At 23.3% G+C, this 12,372-nt stretch overlaps 6 protein-coding genes across 6 annotated transcripts, besides 29 other annotated features; all 6 read left to right on the top strand.

Moving 5' to 3' along the window:
• Positions 1 to 292: 292 nt before the first annotated feature.
• Positions 293 to 331: a sequence feature (AT_rich).
• A 17-nt stretch (positions 332 to 348) lies between these two features.
• On the top strand, positions 349 to 1,877 carry EDI_168080 (sucrose transport protein SUC5, putative; the record flags this gene model as incomplete). Its single annotated transcript, XM_001737672.1, has 2 exons — positions 349 to 439; positions 493 to 1,877. 2 exons carry the CDS (start codon positions 349 to 351, stop codon positions 1,875 to 1,877), a joined length of 1,476 nt encoding a protein of 491 aa, XP_001737724.1.
• Positions 1,183 to 1,210: a sequence feature (AT_rich).
• Positions 1,878 to 2,128: 251 nt separating the features above from the next.
• Positions 2,129 to 2,196: a sequence feature (AT_rich).
• A 58-nt stretch (positions 2,197 to 2,254) lies between these two features.
• Positions 2,255 to 2,312: a sequence feature (AT_rich).
• An 11-nt stretch (positions 2,313 to 2,323) lies between these two features.
• Positions 2,324 to 2,464: a repeat region.
• A 74-nt stretch (positions 2,465 to 2,538) lies between these two features.
• Positions 2,539 to 2,566: a sequence feature (AT_rich).
• Positions 2,567 to 2,584: 18 nt separating this feature from the next.
• Positions 2,585 to 2,612: a sequence feature (AT_rich).
• Positions 2,613 to 2,699: 87 nt separating this feature from the next.
• Positions 2,700 to 2,721: a sequence feature (AT_rich).
• Positions 2,722 to 2,778: 57 nt separating this feature from the next.
• Positions 2,779 to 3,285: a repeat region.
• Positions 3,286 to 3,375: 90 nt separating this feature from the next.
• Positions 3,376 to 3,404: a sequence feature (AT_rich).
• A 432-nt stretch (positions 3,405 to 3,836) lies between these two features.
• Positions 3,837 to 3,919: a sequence feature (AT_rich).
• A 17-nt stretch (positions 3,920 to 3,936) lies between these two features.
• Positions 3,937 to 4,021: a microsatellite.
• Positions 4,022 to 4,036: 15 nt separating this feature from the next.
• Positions 4,037 to 4,455: a repeat region.
• Positions 4,376 to 4,569: a repeat region.
• Positions 4,570 to 4,577: 8 nt separating this feature from the next.
• Positions 4,578 to 4,787: a repeat region.
• Positions 4,788 to 4,995: 208 nt separating this feature from the next.
• Positions 4,996 to 5,556, top strand: EDI_168070 (uncharacterized protein; the record flags this gene model as incomplete). The annotated part of the gene is made up of 1 exon (XM_001737671.1): positions 4,996 to 5,556. The coding sequence occupies one exon, from the start codon at positions 4,996 to 4,998 to the stop codon at positions 5,554 to 5,556; it is 561 nt and encodes a 186-aa protein (XP_001737723.1).
• Positions 5,552 to 5,605: a sequence feature (AT_rich).
• Positions 5,606 to 5,630: 25 nt separating this feature from the next.
• Positions 5,631 to 6,848, top strand: EDI_168060 (uncharacterized protein; the record flags this gene model as incomplete). The annotated part of the gene is made up of 1 exon (XM_001737670.1): positions 5,631 to 6,848. The coding sequence occupies one exon, from the start codon at positions 5,631 to 5,633 to the stop codon at positions 6,846 to 6,848; it is 1,218 nt and encodes a 405-aa protein (XP_001737722.1).
• Positions 6,596 to 6,721: a microsatellite.
• Positions 6,784 to 6,859: a microsatellite.
• A 144-nt stretch (positions 6,860 to 7,003) lies between these two features.
• EDI_168050 (uncharacterized protein) lies at positions 7,004 to 7,504 on the top strand (the record flags this gene model as incomplete). The annotated part of the gene is made up of 1 exon (XM_001737669.1): positions 7,004 to 7,504. One exon carries the CDS (start codon positions 7,004 to 7,006, stop codon positions 7,502 to 7,504), a length of 501 nt encoding a protein of 166 aa, XP_001737721.1.
• A 322-nt stretch (positions 7,505 to 7,826) lies between these two features.
• Positions 7,827 to 8,652, top strand: EDI_168040 (uncharacterized protein; the record flags this gene model as incomplete). The annotated part of the gene is made up of 4 exons (XM_001737668.1): positions 7,827 to 7,964; positions 8,114 to 8,176; positions 8,283 to 8,308; positions 8,346 to 8,652. The coding sequence occupies 4 exons, from the start codon at positions 7,827 to 7,829 to the stop codon at positions 8,650 to 8,652; spliced, it is 534 nt and encodes a 177-aa protein (XP_001737720.1).
• A 268-nt stretch (positions 8,653 to 8,920) lies between these two features.
• Positions 8,921 to 9,030: a sequence feature (AT_rich).
• EDI_168030 (uncharacterized protein) lies at positions 9,029 to 10,072 on the top strand (the record flags this gene model as incomplete). The annotated part of the gene is made up of 1 exon (XM_001737667.1): positions 9,029 to 10,072. The coding sequence occupies one exon, from the start codon at positions 9,029 to 9,031 to the stop codon at positions 10,070 to 10,072; it is 1,044 nt and encodes a 347-aa protein (XP_001737719.1).
• A 351-nt stretch (positions 10,073 to 10,423) lies between these two features.
• Positions 10,424 to 10,465: a sequence feature (AT_rich).
• Positions 10,466 to 10,502: 37 nt separating this feature from the next.
• Positions 10,503 to 10,664: a microsatellite.
• Positions 10,665 to 10,959: 295 nt separating this feature from the next.
• Positions 10,960 to 11,147: a microsatellite.
• Positions 11,148 to 11,180: a sequence feature (AT_rich).
• A 14-nt stretch (positions 11,181 to 11,194) lies between these two features.
• Positions 11,195 to 11,287: a microsatellite.
• Positions 11,288 to 11,367: 80 nt separating this feature from the next.
• Positions 11,368 to 11,446: a microsatellite.
• A 36-nt stretch (positions 11,447 to 11,482) lies between these two features.
• Positions 11,483 to 11,670: a microsatellite.
• A 104-nt stretch (positions 11,671 to 11,774) lies between these two features.
• Positions 11,775 to 11,866: a microsatellite.
• A 337-nt stretch (positions 11,867 to 12,203) lies between these two features.
• Positions 12,204 to 12,260: a sequence feature (AT_rich).
• A 68-nt stretch (positions 12,261 to 12,328) lies between these two features.
• Positions 12,329 to 12,360: a sequence feature (AT_rich).
• The last annotated feature ends 12 nt before the right edge of the window (positions 12,361 to 12,372 follow it).

Below are 12,372 nucleotides of genomic sequence, written 5' to 3'. Positions count from 1 at the left end.
TAAAAAGTAATGAAATAATTCGTACATTTGATAAAATTCCTGAATTTCTTTTTTTCTTCCTTTTGAGATGTCACAAATAATAAAAATGTTCATTGAATTTAAAGAAGACAATAATCCAATATGAACTAAATGTAATATACAAAATGGATCTATTGCCATTTTTTCTGCTTTTCGTTGAGCCATTTGATTAGATATTCTTTTTTTTCCATTATCAAGAGATAGATGAATTAAATTAAACATAAATTCATTCATCTCTTTTGTTCTAATTTAATATTCAGTTCAATTTTCGAAGTTTTTATAAAAAATTTCAAATAAACTAAAAAAATAATTTGTAAAAAGTTGTTTTAAATGAAGAAAAAATACTCTACATCTTCCTATTTGATAAATTCATTAAGATTTATTGGATTAAATAGTGTTCAGGCAGGTGTTCAATTTTGTTGTTTGTTATATAATTTTAAATAACCTTAATGAGACGAAATCAATAAATTTTAGATTCTACAATTACCAGTGTAGCAATTCCATATTTTGGAGTAATTAATAATAAAGAAAAAGAAAATGGAGTTTATAGCATTGCACAAATTACAATTGGAATTTGTGGGTCAGTTGTTGGAATGATTATAACATTATGTGTATGTGGATGGAGTGATAGATGTACTTTTAAATATGGAAGACGTAGAATATTTATTGGTATTGGTGTATTATTTGAATTTATTTCAATAACACTCTTAATTACTAGTGAACTTATTTGTAAATATTGTCATATTGATCATTTACCTATTTCTACAAATGGAATTGATTGGTCATCAAATGTACTTGCATTCATTGGATTATCATTTATGTACCTTGGTGCTAATTTTATGAGTGAACCTTCTCGTGCATTAATACCTGATTTTTTTAATTACCAAAATCAACAAATTGCTTATTTTTATAGTGCAGCTTTAGGTGCAATTTCAGGTGTTGTTTGTAATGTAATTGGGGGAATAATATTACTCACAAGAAATGGTTATTATTATTCAATTATCTTTGGTATATCATTTATTGTATTATTAATAAGTTTTATTCCAACATTAATTGTTGCTGATGAAGAAAAATTTATTCCACCTGATGAAGATTTTTCTTTTAAACGTTTTTTTCTTGCACCTTTTATTAATACTTATAATGGGATTAAAGAAATAACAATTGAATTAATAATAATTTATATTCTTTTAATGTTATCATGGATTGGTTATTATCCTGCTTCATTTAATATGACAATTTATTATGCAAAAGATATTTTTCATATAAATAATCAAACAAATCCTAAATACCCTAATGCTATTTCAGTTGGGATGTTTAGTACTGCTTCATTTTGGCTTGTTCAAGTTATTTCTCCTTTTGTATTACCATTATTTGAAAAATGTTATGGAAGAGTTCGTTTATATTTTATTTCTAATATTTTCGCTGTTTTTTCTTATGCAATTCTTTCAATAGCACCTTCTATTATTAGTAAGGACGTTGCTTTTAATCCTTCTTTCAGTGATATTTTAATTATTTCTTCTTGTTTTATTGCTCATCAAATTACAGCTTTTCAGTTTGTTGAAATGAATTCACTACCTTTTTCATATATGAAAAAACTAGTTTCAACATATTCATATGCAACTCATCTTGGTTTAATTAATGTGTTTATTACTTTAGGACAAATTATATCATTACTACTTGCAGCTGGGTTATTACAGATAGATATTTGGACAATTATGGCATTTAGTTCTGTATGTTTTTTATTTGTTTCGTTATTCTCCCCACTTTTATTCTTTGTAGATAAGAAAGCAGAACGTCTTGTTCATCAGGTGATGAAATTTGAAAATGAAACAACACCATCTAATTTTATTTTTGAATAATCATATTATTGTTTTGTATTCATCAAATTATGTTTTAAGTTTTAATACTTGTTTTTTTTTCAATTGTTTGTTTATCTAACAGATTTGTTTATTCCTGTTTTAGTATCTAATAAAATAAGAAATGATTTCTTTGTTAGTTTAAACAATCTAAATCATAATGACATGGAAATAAAATGTTTGGTATTTATTAATAAGAACTAACTTGATCATTTCTAAACTATAAATTTTGATAATTCATTATTGTTTCAAAGATTTATTGAATAAAATTAATCAAATATTTATTTTTTTGTTACTTTAATGATTTAAATATTGTAAATTTGATTTGACAGAACAATAATCAAACAACAAGATACGTCAATTTAATACTTTATTGTAACAAATATTATCTATTTAAAATTATAATTATTTGATTATTTCATTTTTATATTATTTTAAGTAAACATAAGACTTAAATGAAGAACCATTTAATTCAAGTATGTTTGAAAAAACAACATTTGAATAGAAATAAGTCATGTTGAAGAAACAGATTCCCTCACTTCTCAATATGATGAAAACTTAATTACTAATAATTCTTTTTTGGTTTCTTTTTTTTTATTACATATAAGTATAATCTTTTAATTATTCATTTAAGTAACATAATCGTAATGCAATAATCAATTGGATTTATTATTAATAATATTATATAATTAGTTGGTGATTTACCAATCTTTTAATTTTATTATAATTGTTTAAATTCTATAGTGAGTAATAAACATAAATTATTAATAATGAATCAGAGGTAAAAGACTACAATAAAATGTGATGAAAATATTTTGATGTTTCAATTTATATTTTTATTTAATTACCTATGAATTAAAACTACTTGAAAGGAAAATAATAAAGGTATTAAAATAAATGTTAAAAATAGAACATATTTAATAAAATCATTTCAACTACAATGATTCGGTGTGGTGTGAAAAAGTCTGGACATTGTTTTCTTTATTCCTTTATACCTAAAGGACTCTTGTTTAAAAAAAATGATTTGTTTTATATATTCTTTGTAAAAATAAATATCATCATATCCAAATGAAAACAATATTTTACTTGATTAAATAAACAAAAATGTATTTTGTGGTTCTTTAATATTAAATTTCTTCATTCCTTTTATTCTTCTATTTGACTCTAATAAAAATACAAATATTTTTGAATCATTTATCCAGTTAAAACTACCAACTTTATTAATTTTAGAATTAACATCCTCCAATTTATTTCCATCTTCATCATAAATAATAAGTACTATGTATTCTCTATTTATTATTCTTTAATTAAACGCGGATATGTATCTTCACTCCAACTATTAATATCTAAATCAATTAGTACTGAGTACTTCTCTTGTTGTTCGTTCATCTATTTGTTTGGTTATTTCTTCATTTAATAGAGTAATTTTATTGTCAACCTCTTTTACTTACATGATCGGCTCTAATACCATGTGACTTTCCTTTATATCTGTTTATCCTTCATTTATTTCTTTTAATTAATTTATTATTTCATAGGTTTCCATCCCTTTAGTAACGATATTGTCAACTAGTTTTGATATTATTTCATTATCTTCATCTCAAATCTTATTAATTCTTTGATAAATATTCATTAATTTATTTATCATCACCACCACTTCTTTTATTTTCTTTTTAACTATTTTATTTCTTCTACTCATTTCTTCTTTTCTATCATGAATTCCTTCTATTCATTTAATTCTATCTTCTAGGCTTTCATCTTCATTATCAGTTATCTCTTCTATAATTCTCTTTTCTCCATTTTCGTTATATTCTCGTGTACTTTTCATGACTTTATAAATTTTTCTGAACAGTATTACTTATTTCTTGTAATTCATTAAACACTTCATTTCTTTCTTCTTGTCATTTAGTTTATTTCGTATTCTTTTTATTTTCTTATAAACTTCATTCATTTATTTTCAAGTTCTATTATTAGTTTAACTTTATTATTTATTATAAGTAGATTAAACTAAAATAGATTATTTAGTATTTTATTTATATTTATTAATACTAATAGTTCTTAGAGAAAAAACAAAAAAGAAGAAAGAATAAAAATAATAATCAAAATAAAGAATTAAATAAAAGATGTATATAAAAGAAACAGTAATAATACATATTTAATAAAAAAAAGAAACCAAAAAAGAATTATTAATAATTAAGTTTTCATCATATTGAGAAGTGAGGGAATCTGTTTCTTCAACATGACTTATTTCTATTCAAATGTTGTTTTTTCAAACATACTTGAATTAAATGGTTCTTCATTTAATTGCTATCTGATTTTTATTTGAACTAAATGAGTATTAAAACTCTTCATTGTTTACAATGTTATTGTATGATGAATTTATCAATAACACTATGACTACGCATATTTCTTTATCATCAATACTGCTTAGGGAATCCATTTTTCTTAATATCGCTCTATGTACTCAGCCGAAGATGATCATTAGCAAACACAGTTGCATTTTGATAAATAATAATACTACTAAATAATAAACAATACTTAGCTAATAACCGTTCATAATAAATATTAACAAACAACAACAAATTAGCCTTGGATAAGGCATTGTCTCCCTAAAGGCAGCACTATCAGCAGACGACAATTGTTGATTCAAAGGTTTGATTCATTTTAGGGTTTGTGTGGTGTCTTGCCACTTCGAATCCGACAACATACATTAATAAAAGAATTAAAAAAGTGAAATTAACAAATAAAAGAAGTCAAAAGTCATGTGACCAAAAACGTGGTGTGTGTCATAGAACATTGTTTTTATACACACTAAATATTCCATAAAGTTGATTGGCAATATTGTGATATGATTAGTCTTAACAAAACAAGGAAAAATCGATGACAATCCTATTGGCACTTAATTAATTACTTTTTAGTTTGTTTACACTATGAACAGCAATAGAATAAGAATAGGTTGAGACAAATAAAAGAATTGATAAATTGTTATTGAATCAAACACCAATAAAACAATTAAATGAAGGAAATAAACAAGAATATAAAACAAAAAGAGAAAGAAGAAATGATGATAATTCAAGAAATGAAAGGATGATGTGGTGATTCATCATCTATAAAATAAAAAACAATGAAAATTGAATTGTTCAATAACCATCAATGTGTTCAATACATTGAAATGAATGTACCAATCAAACTAGAAAGAATTTATTCAGAAATTGAAGAACAAAAGAAATTAACATTACACCAAATAACATTAATATATAATGGATATGTATTACCAAAGAAAGGAAGAAGTGAAGAATGGAATATTAATGAGAAATCAACTATTAGAATGATACTCCCTCTTGTATGTACTATTAAAGAATTATCACAAACTGAAGGACCATGTTGTGGTGGAACAAAGATTTATATCAAAGGGAGATTTCCATATTCAGGAAGAAAATATCAAGTAACATTTGGAAATATTAGCACACTAGCAACATTTAATTCACATACTGAAATAGTTGTAATTACACCTGCACATGAACAAGGAGTAGTTAATGTTAGAGTATGTTATGAAGGAGGAGATGAATCAAATCCATTAATATTCACATTTGTACGATTTGAAGGATTTAATAGAAAATATGCAAGATGTGCAACAACACCAACAATCACATTAGGAGATAATATTCAATATTCTATTCATTAATATTCATTAATATTTTCATTTTCATTTTAATTAATAAAAGAAATAAAAAGAGGTAATAAAGAAATAATAAAAAAATGGATAATGATGATAGATTTAATCAAGTCAATACTCTCATTAGAAAAGAAGGAATAACAATCAAAGGATATTGTGTGAATGATAAAAGAATGATTTGTTTCAGTGATAATAATAGAATCATTTATTATAACATTGATACACAAGAAAGTATAATTCATACACCACCACCATTAATGAAATCAGCACCAATTATTAGTATTGATTGTTATGAAGATTTAATACTCACAATTTCAAGTGATTTCACTGTATTAGTCATTGAAATTGAAACATATCGAGTGTTTTATCGACAAGTGATTTCAGGAACAACCAAAGGATACTTTTTATCAGCAAGAATCTTTACATTATATTCAAATGATAAAACAATGAGAGTAATTGAATATCCTGATACATCGATTCTTGGATTTGGACAACGAGGACATGTTGATGTATTATCAAATTCATGTTTAACACATGTCACAGCAAAAACAAAAGAAGTCGGACAATTTATGTTAGCAACAAGTAAATCAGTATTTTTATGGTTATGTGATTTAAATGATGAGAAAATGAATAGAAATGAATCAAAATATCAGAGTTGTATTCCACCATTCACATGTCCACCAACAGAATATTATCTGTATAAAAAAATCCAAAGTATTTCATCAACACCTATTCTTCAAATTGAAAAGAAGGAAACACTCCCACATCTTTGTATATTACATAATAACACAATAAGTTTGTATGAAGAAAGATTTGATGAAGGTAAATTTAGTATTGAAATAATTAAAGAAAACAAAGTTAAATCACCAATATCTATTATTTGGTGTGATACAATCATTTTAACACAATATAATAATCAAATTAAAGTTAATCAAGGGAATAGAGAGAAAGAAATAATAAATAATACACCAATAGAAGAAATTCAGAATAATGATAAAATGATAGTAATACTCACAATGAATAGATTCAAAAGTATAGACATTCCAACAGAAGAAGAAATGATAGATGAGATAGAAAATGAAGAAGAACAAATAAAGATATGCATTGAAAGAAAAGGAACAATGAAAAGAAAAGGAAAAGAAATCATAAGTAAAATGGCAAAAGAAGGAAAAGATTGTTGGGAATATGCAAAAGAATTAGAATGTGTTGATACATTAATTGAATCCACTCCTGATGAACAAAAAGAAATAATAATGAATAAAATAAAAACAGAAATAAATGAGAAAGGAAAATTGAAATAAATAAGAAAAATGCATGGGAAATATTTGTGATGGGATTGAAAAATAAAGATAGTACAATAAGTGAAAGAATAATAGGATGTTATTCAAATATATTAGACATTGCATCTGTGATCAGTATATGTATTGAATAATCAAGATATTCTACTATTTTCACAATGTATAGGTCATTAGGGAAAAAGACAATTGAAGCATTTCGCATTGTTTCACATAACATTCTCAAACATGGAATCACACCAACAAGTTTAATTGAAGAAAGCATGAAGAACAATATTGAAATGCTTATCACAAATGCAGAACGATGTAATGCAGAAGGAGATGATAAAGAAATAATTAAGATAGTATTTAATAATACATATGGAATGACATTAATTGAAGCAGGAATTATTATTTGTAAAGACAAAACAATAGATGTGTTGAGAGATATTGGAGAGAAGAAAGAAGTTATTGAAGGATTAATAGAAACAATGAAAAGTCCAATCACAGAAGTTAAAGAAAGTGCAGCACGAGAACTGATTAGAATGAAATATGGAGAAGGAGGAATGAAAGAAGCTATATTTAATGTTTTAACATCAAAAGATTACAATAAAGAAGAAGAAAAAAAATGTGTAATGAAGGAATTAAAGAATGTGATAAAGAAAGAAGTGGAAAATAGATAAAATAGTTAAAGCAGCATTCACAGTTAATAATAAGAAAATATTACGGAGATTAAATGAAAATGAAACAGCACGTGATGGGTTAATGACAATGGTTAATATCCAAAAAGGAGATGTATGGAATGAGATAGAAAGATGGATACGAAAAGGATTAGAACGAGAAAGTATTGAGAAAACAGTTAAAAAATTCACAAAAAAAATGTATGAAATGGATATAAAGAAAACAATGAATAATGGAGTTAAATAAATTGCAAGTTGTGGATTATATTGTTTAGTTCAACCAAACACACCATATGAAATCATTTATGAGTAAGGAAGAATAATGATGAATGAAGCAAGTCGAATCATTCAAAGAAATATGAGATGTATTGATATGAAAGTGATTGAGAGTTGTTATGAAATGAAGAAAGACACCACAGAAATACGACAAATCATCGATAGAAAAACATGTGATATGGATAAAGTTATTGAACATTGAAATATAAAGATGAAAGAACAATATTGAGATTAGAAGAAAGAAAGGAGAAATTAAAGAAAGTTTTAGAAATCTTCAAAACAGAAGTATCACATGTTTAAATGAAATAGACAAACAAAATCAAAATCAAAATGAAGAAGAAAGAAAAGGAAGAAGAAATAACTAAAATGTATGAAGGAATTATGGAAGATCTCAAAGAAGTAAGTGAAACATTTCGATTAAGAGATATAACTAGAAATGAAGAATGTGTTGAAGTGATGAAGAAATGTAATGAAATAATGAAGAGAAGAAATGAATGATATGAAGAATACAAGAAAGTGTATCGAGAAATAGTTGAAATAGAAATTTCAAATATACCAATAAAAGAAGTGAATTTTGTTGTAAAATCACAGAAGGAGTTTTATTAAGAAAGGTGTTAAGTGATTTAATCAAACAAAGCCAATCGAAATTAACAATGTACAAAACACTTCAAATGATTTCAAATGAACAACTAAACCAAACAATACAACAACATAACAAAGAATTAAAAAAAGGAATTATTACAACAAAAGAATGTGTTGTTTGTCATAAAGAAAAGGATGAATTAATCAATGTATTTGGATGTGGTCATAGTTATCATTCAACATGTTTAAAATCATCAGGAATATGTTTAGAATGTAATCATCATATGAAATAATTAGTTTTAATCAACAACGTGATTACATTGTTGTTGTTATATCAATTGAAATGATTATTTGACAATAAATCACATTATTTATTATTATCATTTCTTGTTATCTTTTTATTCATCATAAATCATTTCTTTTGATTAATTGATTGATTTTGATTAACAACATTCATTATGATGAATGGCAAGTCATTTGACCACTCTAAAAAACAAGACCAATAAGAGATAATCAGAAAATGAAAGATGATAGTGAAAAGTGGATGTTTCATTCAAATTGTTTATTTATCATAACTTAAAAATAGAAAAATAAAAAAATCGAATTACTATTTTTAAAATAGATTTTTTTTTAAATCTTAAAATTATTTTAAGTTGAAATAAAATAAAAATGGAAAATACTACAAGAAACAACAAATCAAGAATGAAATTAGGATATAATGAAATAATGATAGTATCAATGTATTTTAATGATATTAAAGATTTTATTAATTTAGAAATAGGAATTAAAAGATTTCAAGGAAATATGGAACGATTTCATTTTAATCCAATTCCATTAAATGAACATTCAAGAAAGTTGTTTCCTAATATTGAAACATTTCATATTTATAATAAATATGATGAAATATTTCATGATGGAAAAATAAATAAACAAATAACATGGTATGAAGTATATTATTCAAGATATTTAAAAGAAAAAGAAGCAGGAAATATCTGTAAAAATATAGAATTTACAGGGCCGTATAGAGGTACAATCCCACCAGAAGTTAAATCGCTTGGGGCTGAATGTTTTTCTAATTATAAAGATTTAACAGCATTTAGCATACCAACAACCATTAAGAAATTAGGGGTTGGTTGTTTTAATAGATGTGTATCATTAGTATCCATCGAAATACCTATAACAGTTAGTAAAATAGGAAATGGGTGTTTTTCTGGATGTACATCATTAGGGTCAATTAATATACCATCAACAATTCAAGAAATTGGACACTGGTGTTTTAATGAGTGTTATTCATTAAAATCGATTAATGTAGAGAACATAAAATATATAAGTAAAGAAAGAATATTTATGAACGAGCCAATATTAAATAGTATTGAAATACCAAGAAATCTAGAAACGGTAAATAGAAAGAATATTGAAAAGAGGTGTATCAATGAATTTATTATTCCAACTACAATCACTAAATTAGGTGATTATTGTTTTGAAGATTGTACAACGTTAACATCAATTAGTATACCAACAACAATCAGTGAAATAGGAGAGTACTGTTTTTATGGATGTACGTCATTAACTAGAATTGAAATACCAACAACAATTAGTGAAATTGGAAAAGGATGTTTTGATGGGTGTTCAGACCAATTAAAAAAGAATAAGAGTTTAAAAAAGTTATATTATCAAAAATATTATCCAAGCAGCGATTGTTTTATTGTTTAATTGAAATCAACTTTCATGGATTATGTCTTTTAAAATAAAAAGAATGAAACCAAGAAATAACACATTGAACAATTTTAATATTTATTTGGTTATCTTTTTATTAATTAACGGTTATCTTATTTAATATTTCAAAACTAAAAAGTCTTCAAAATAAATTAAAAGAATCAACAAAATTAAATTTTGTTATATTAAATGATTGTATTTCTTGTTATTTATCTTACATCATCCATTGATTAACATTTCATGTTCATATTATTTGAATATTGTTATTAACAAAGAGTTCAAATAAATAAAACAAAGAATCATTATCATTATTCATTTATTTTATTGAGTATTTGTAAAACAATGAACTATTATATTTAAATGTTGAATACATTAATTTATAAATTATTTCAATACACCAAATGATGAATATAATGTAAATATGAATATAATAACAGAAATAATAATTAGAATATATTTAATGAATAATTATAATACTAATTATGTTCTGAAAGATTATTGAATGATAATAATAGAAGAATAAAAGAATAATGAGAATGAAAATAATGATAAAATAGAAGAGAATAATGATAAATTAATTATGATAATATATTAAATAAGAAAGAATAATCAAATCTATAACCATTTCTTATTATGATTTCAAGTGTTATTTGTATTATTATTACTTATTCTTCATTTCATTGTGTTATATTATTATTTTATACATTATATTGAACATTTGTTTGTCAAATAGGAATAATTGGATATAGTAAAGTTACAGGACATTTGAAAGAAATTAACTGTGAATTTATTGAAGTGAGTGTAGAATCAGTTATACAAATGAATCAACACCGGAATGAATCAAGAAATATTTAACAGCACATTAAAATAAACAAAGATACTTTAATAAAGAAATATAATATTAAGAAGAAAATGATATCAAACAAATAAAATAAAGAATAAATAATAATAATAATTTAATAAATGAATAGAAATTAAAAGAAAAATAAAAGAAAAAGAAATAATAATAGTGAATATTTCAAATAATATAATAAATAAACAATAAAATGATATAAACAAAGAAATGAATAAATATTTTATATAATATTTCAATTATTATTTATTTCTTTTATGTCACTCTTTATTCTATTTGACTTATTCATTATTTTTATATTTATTCTTTTTACTTTTTATTATTTATATTATTTATTATTTATATTTATTCTTTTATTTCTTATTCTTCTATTCTCTCTCTATATTGTTTTCTTATATGTTCTTTTTACTTCTTATTTATCATTATTCATTTCTATTTCTTATTTTCTTCATTTCTTCTTATTATATTTTGTATTATTATTCTTTTATTTAATTTATTTCTTCTTATTTTTCTTTATTATCTTTTCCTTTTGTCTATTTCAATTAATTCATCATTCTTTATTCTTATTATTCATGTTATTTTTTATTTTTATGTATTTTATTTCATATCTAACATTTCTTATTTCTTCATTTTTATTAAACATTTTATCATTATTTCTTTATTATGAATGAATTTTATTTATTACTTTATTAATTGTTTATAATATCAATAAATTAATCTATATTTTATCATTATATTTATTGTCACAACTTAGGATATATAAAGATGAGATATAGAAATTTTTCACTTATGATAAATAACGATTAGTTTAATCATAAATTTCAATAAAAAAATTAAAACAAATGGAATAAGATAATAAACATAATAAGAATAATAAAAGTATGGAAAATAAATGAAACATATATATTAATAATATAATGATGATAATTTTGATAATATAAACTCACAACTAAATACATCAATAGAATATTTGTGAATACAGAGGGTAACGATAAAACTACCAATAGTTAAAATAAAATAACACTTCAAAACAATGAAAAGTTAAAATACAAGTAAATGTCATTAATTGTGTTATTTGTTTCTTCTTTACTTTTCTTAATTACTTTGAGTAAATCTAATTTACTTATTTTACAATTCTTTTACATCCAACTTAATAATTTGTCCAGAACTTTTCATATTCAAAATGAACATGAGTATTTTTATATTTACTTTTTACACTGTTCAAAGAAATTGATTAATAATATAAACAATACGATATGTTATATTCTATTCTTGAAAAAAATATACAAAAATAACTAAAACAAATATAAATAATCAAAAATTTATTATATACAGATATATGAACATATACTTCATGTTCAGTAATCTAGAATAAGTAAGTTTCAATTCTGATTAAAACGAATAAAATATTTATATTAAATAAATTAAAAATGTAGAGATAGGT

Source organism: Entamoeba dispar, genomic scaffold (assembly GCF_000209125.1).
Source record: "Entamoeba dispar SAW760 scf_1105229460779 genomic scaffold, whole genome shotgun sequence".
Lineage (NCBI taxonomy): Eukaryota > Evosea > Mastigamoebida > Endamoebidae > Entamoeba > Entamoeba dispar.
Note: the sequence above shows the minus strand (reverse complement) of the source record. Positions and strands in the feature narration are given on the sequence as shown.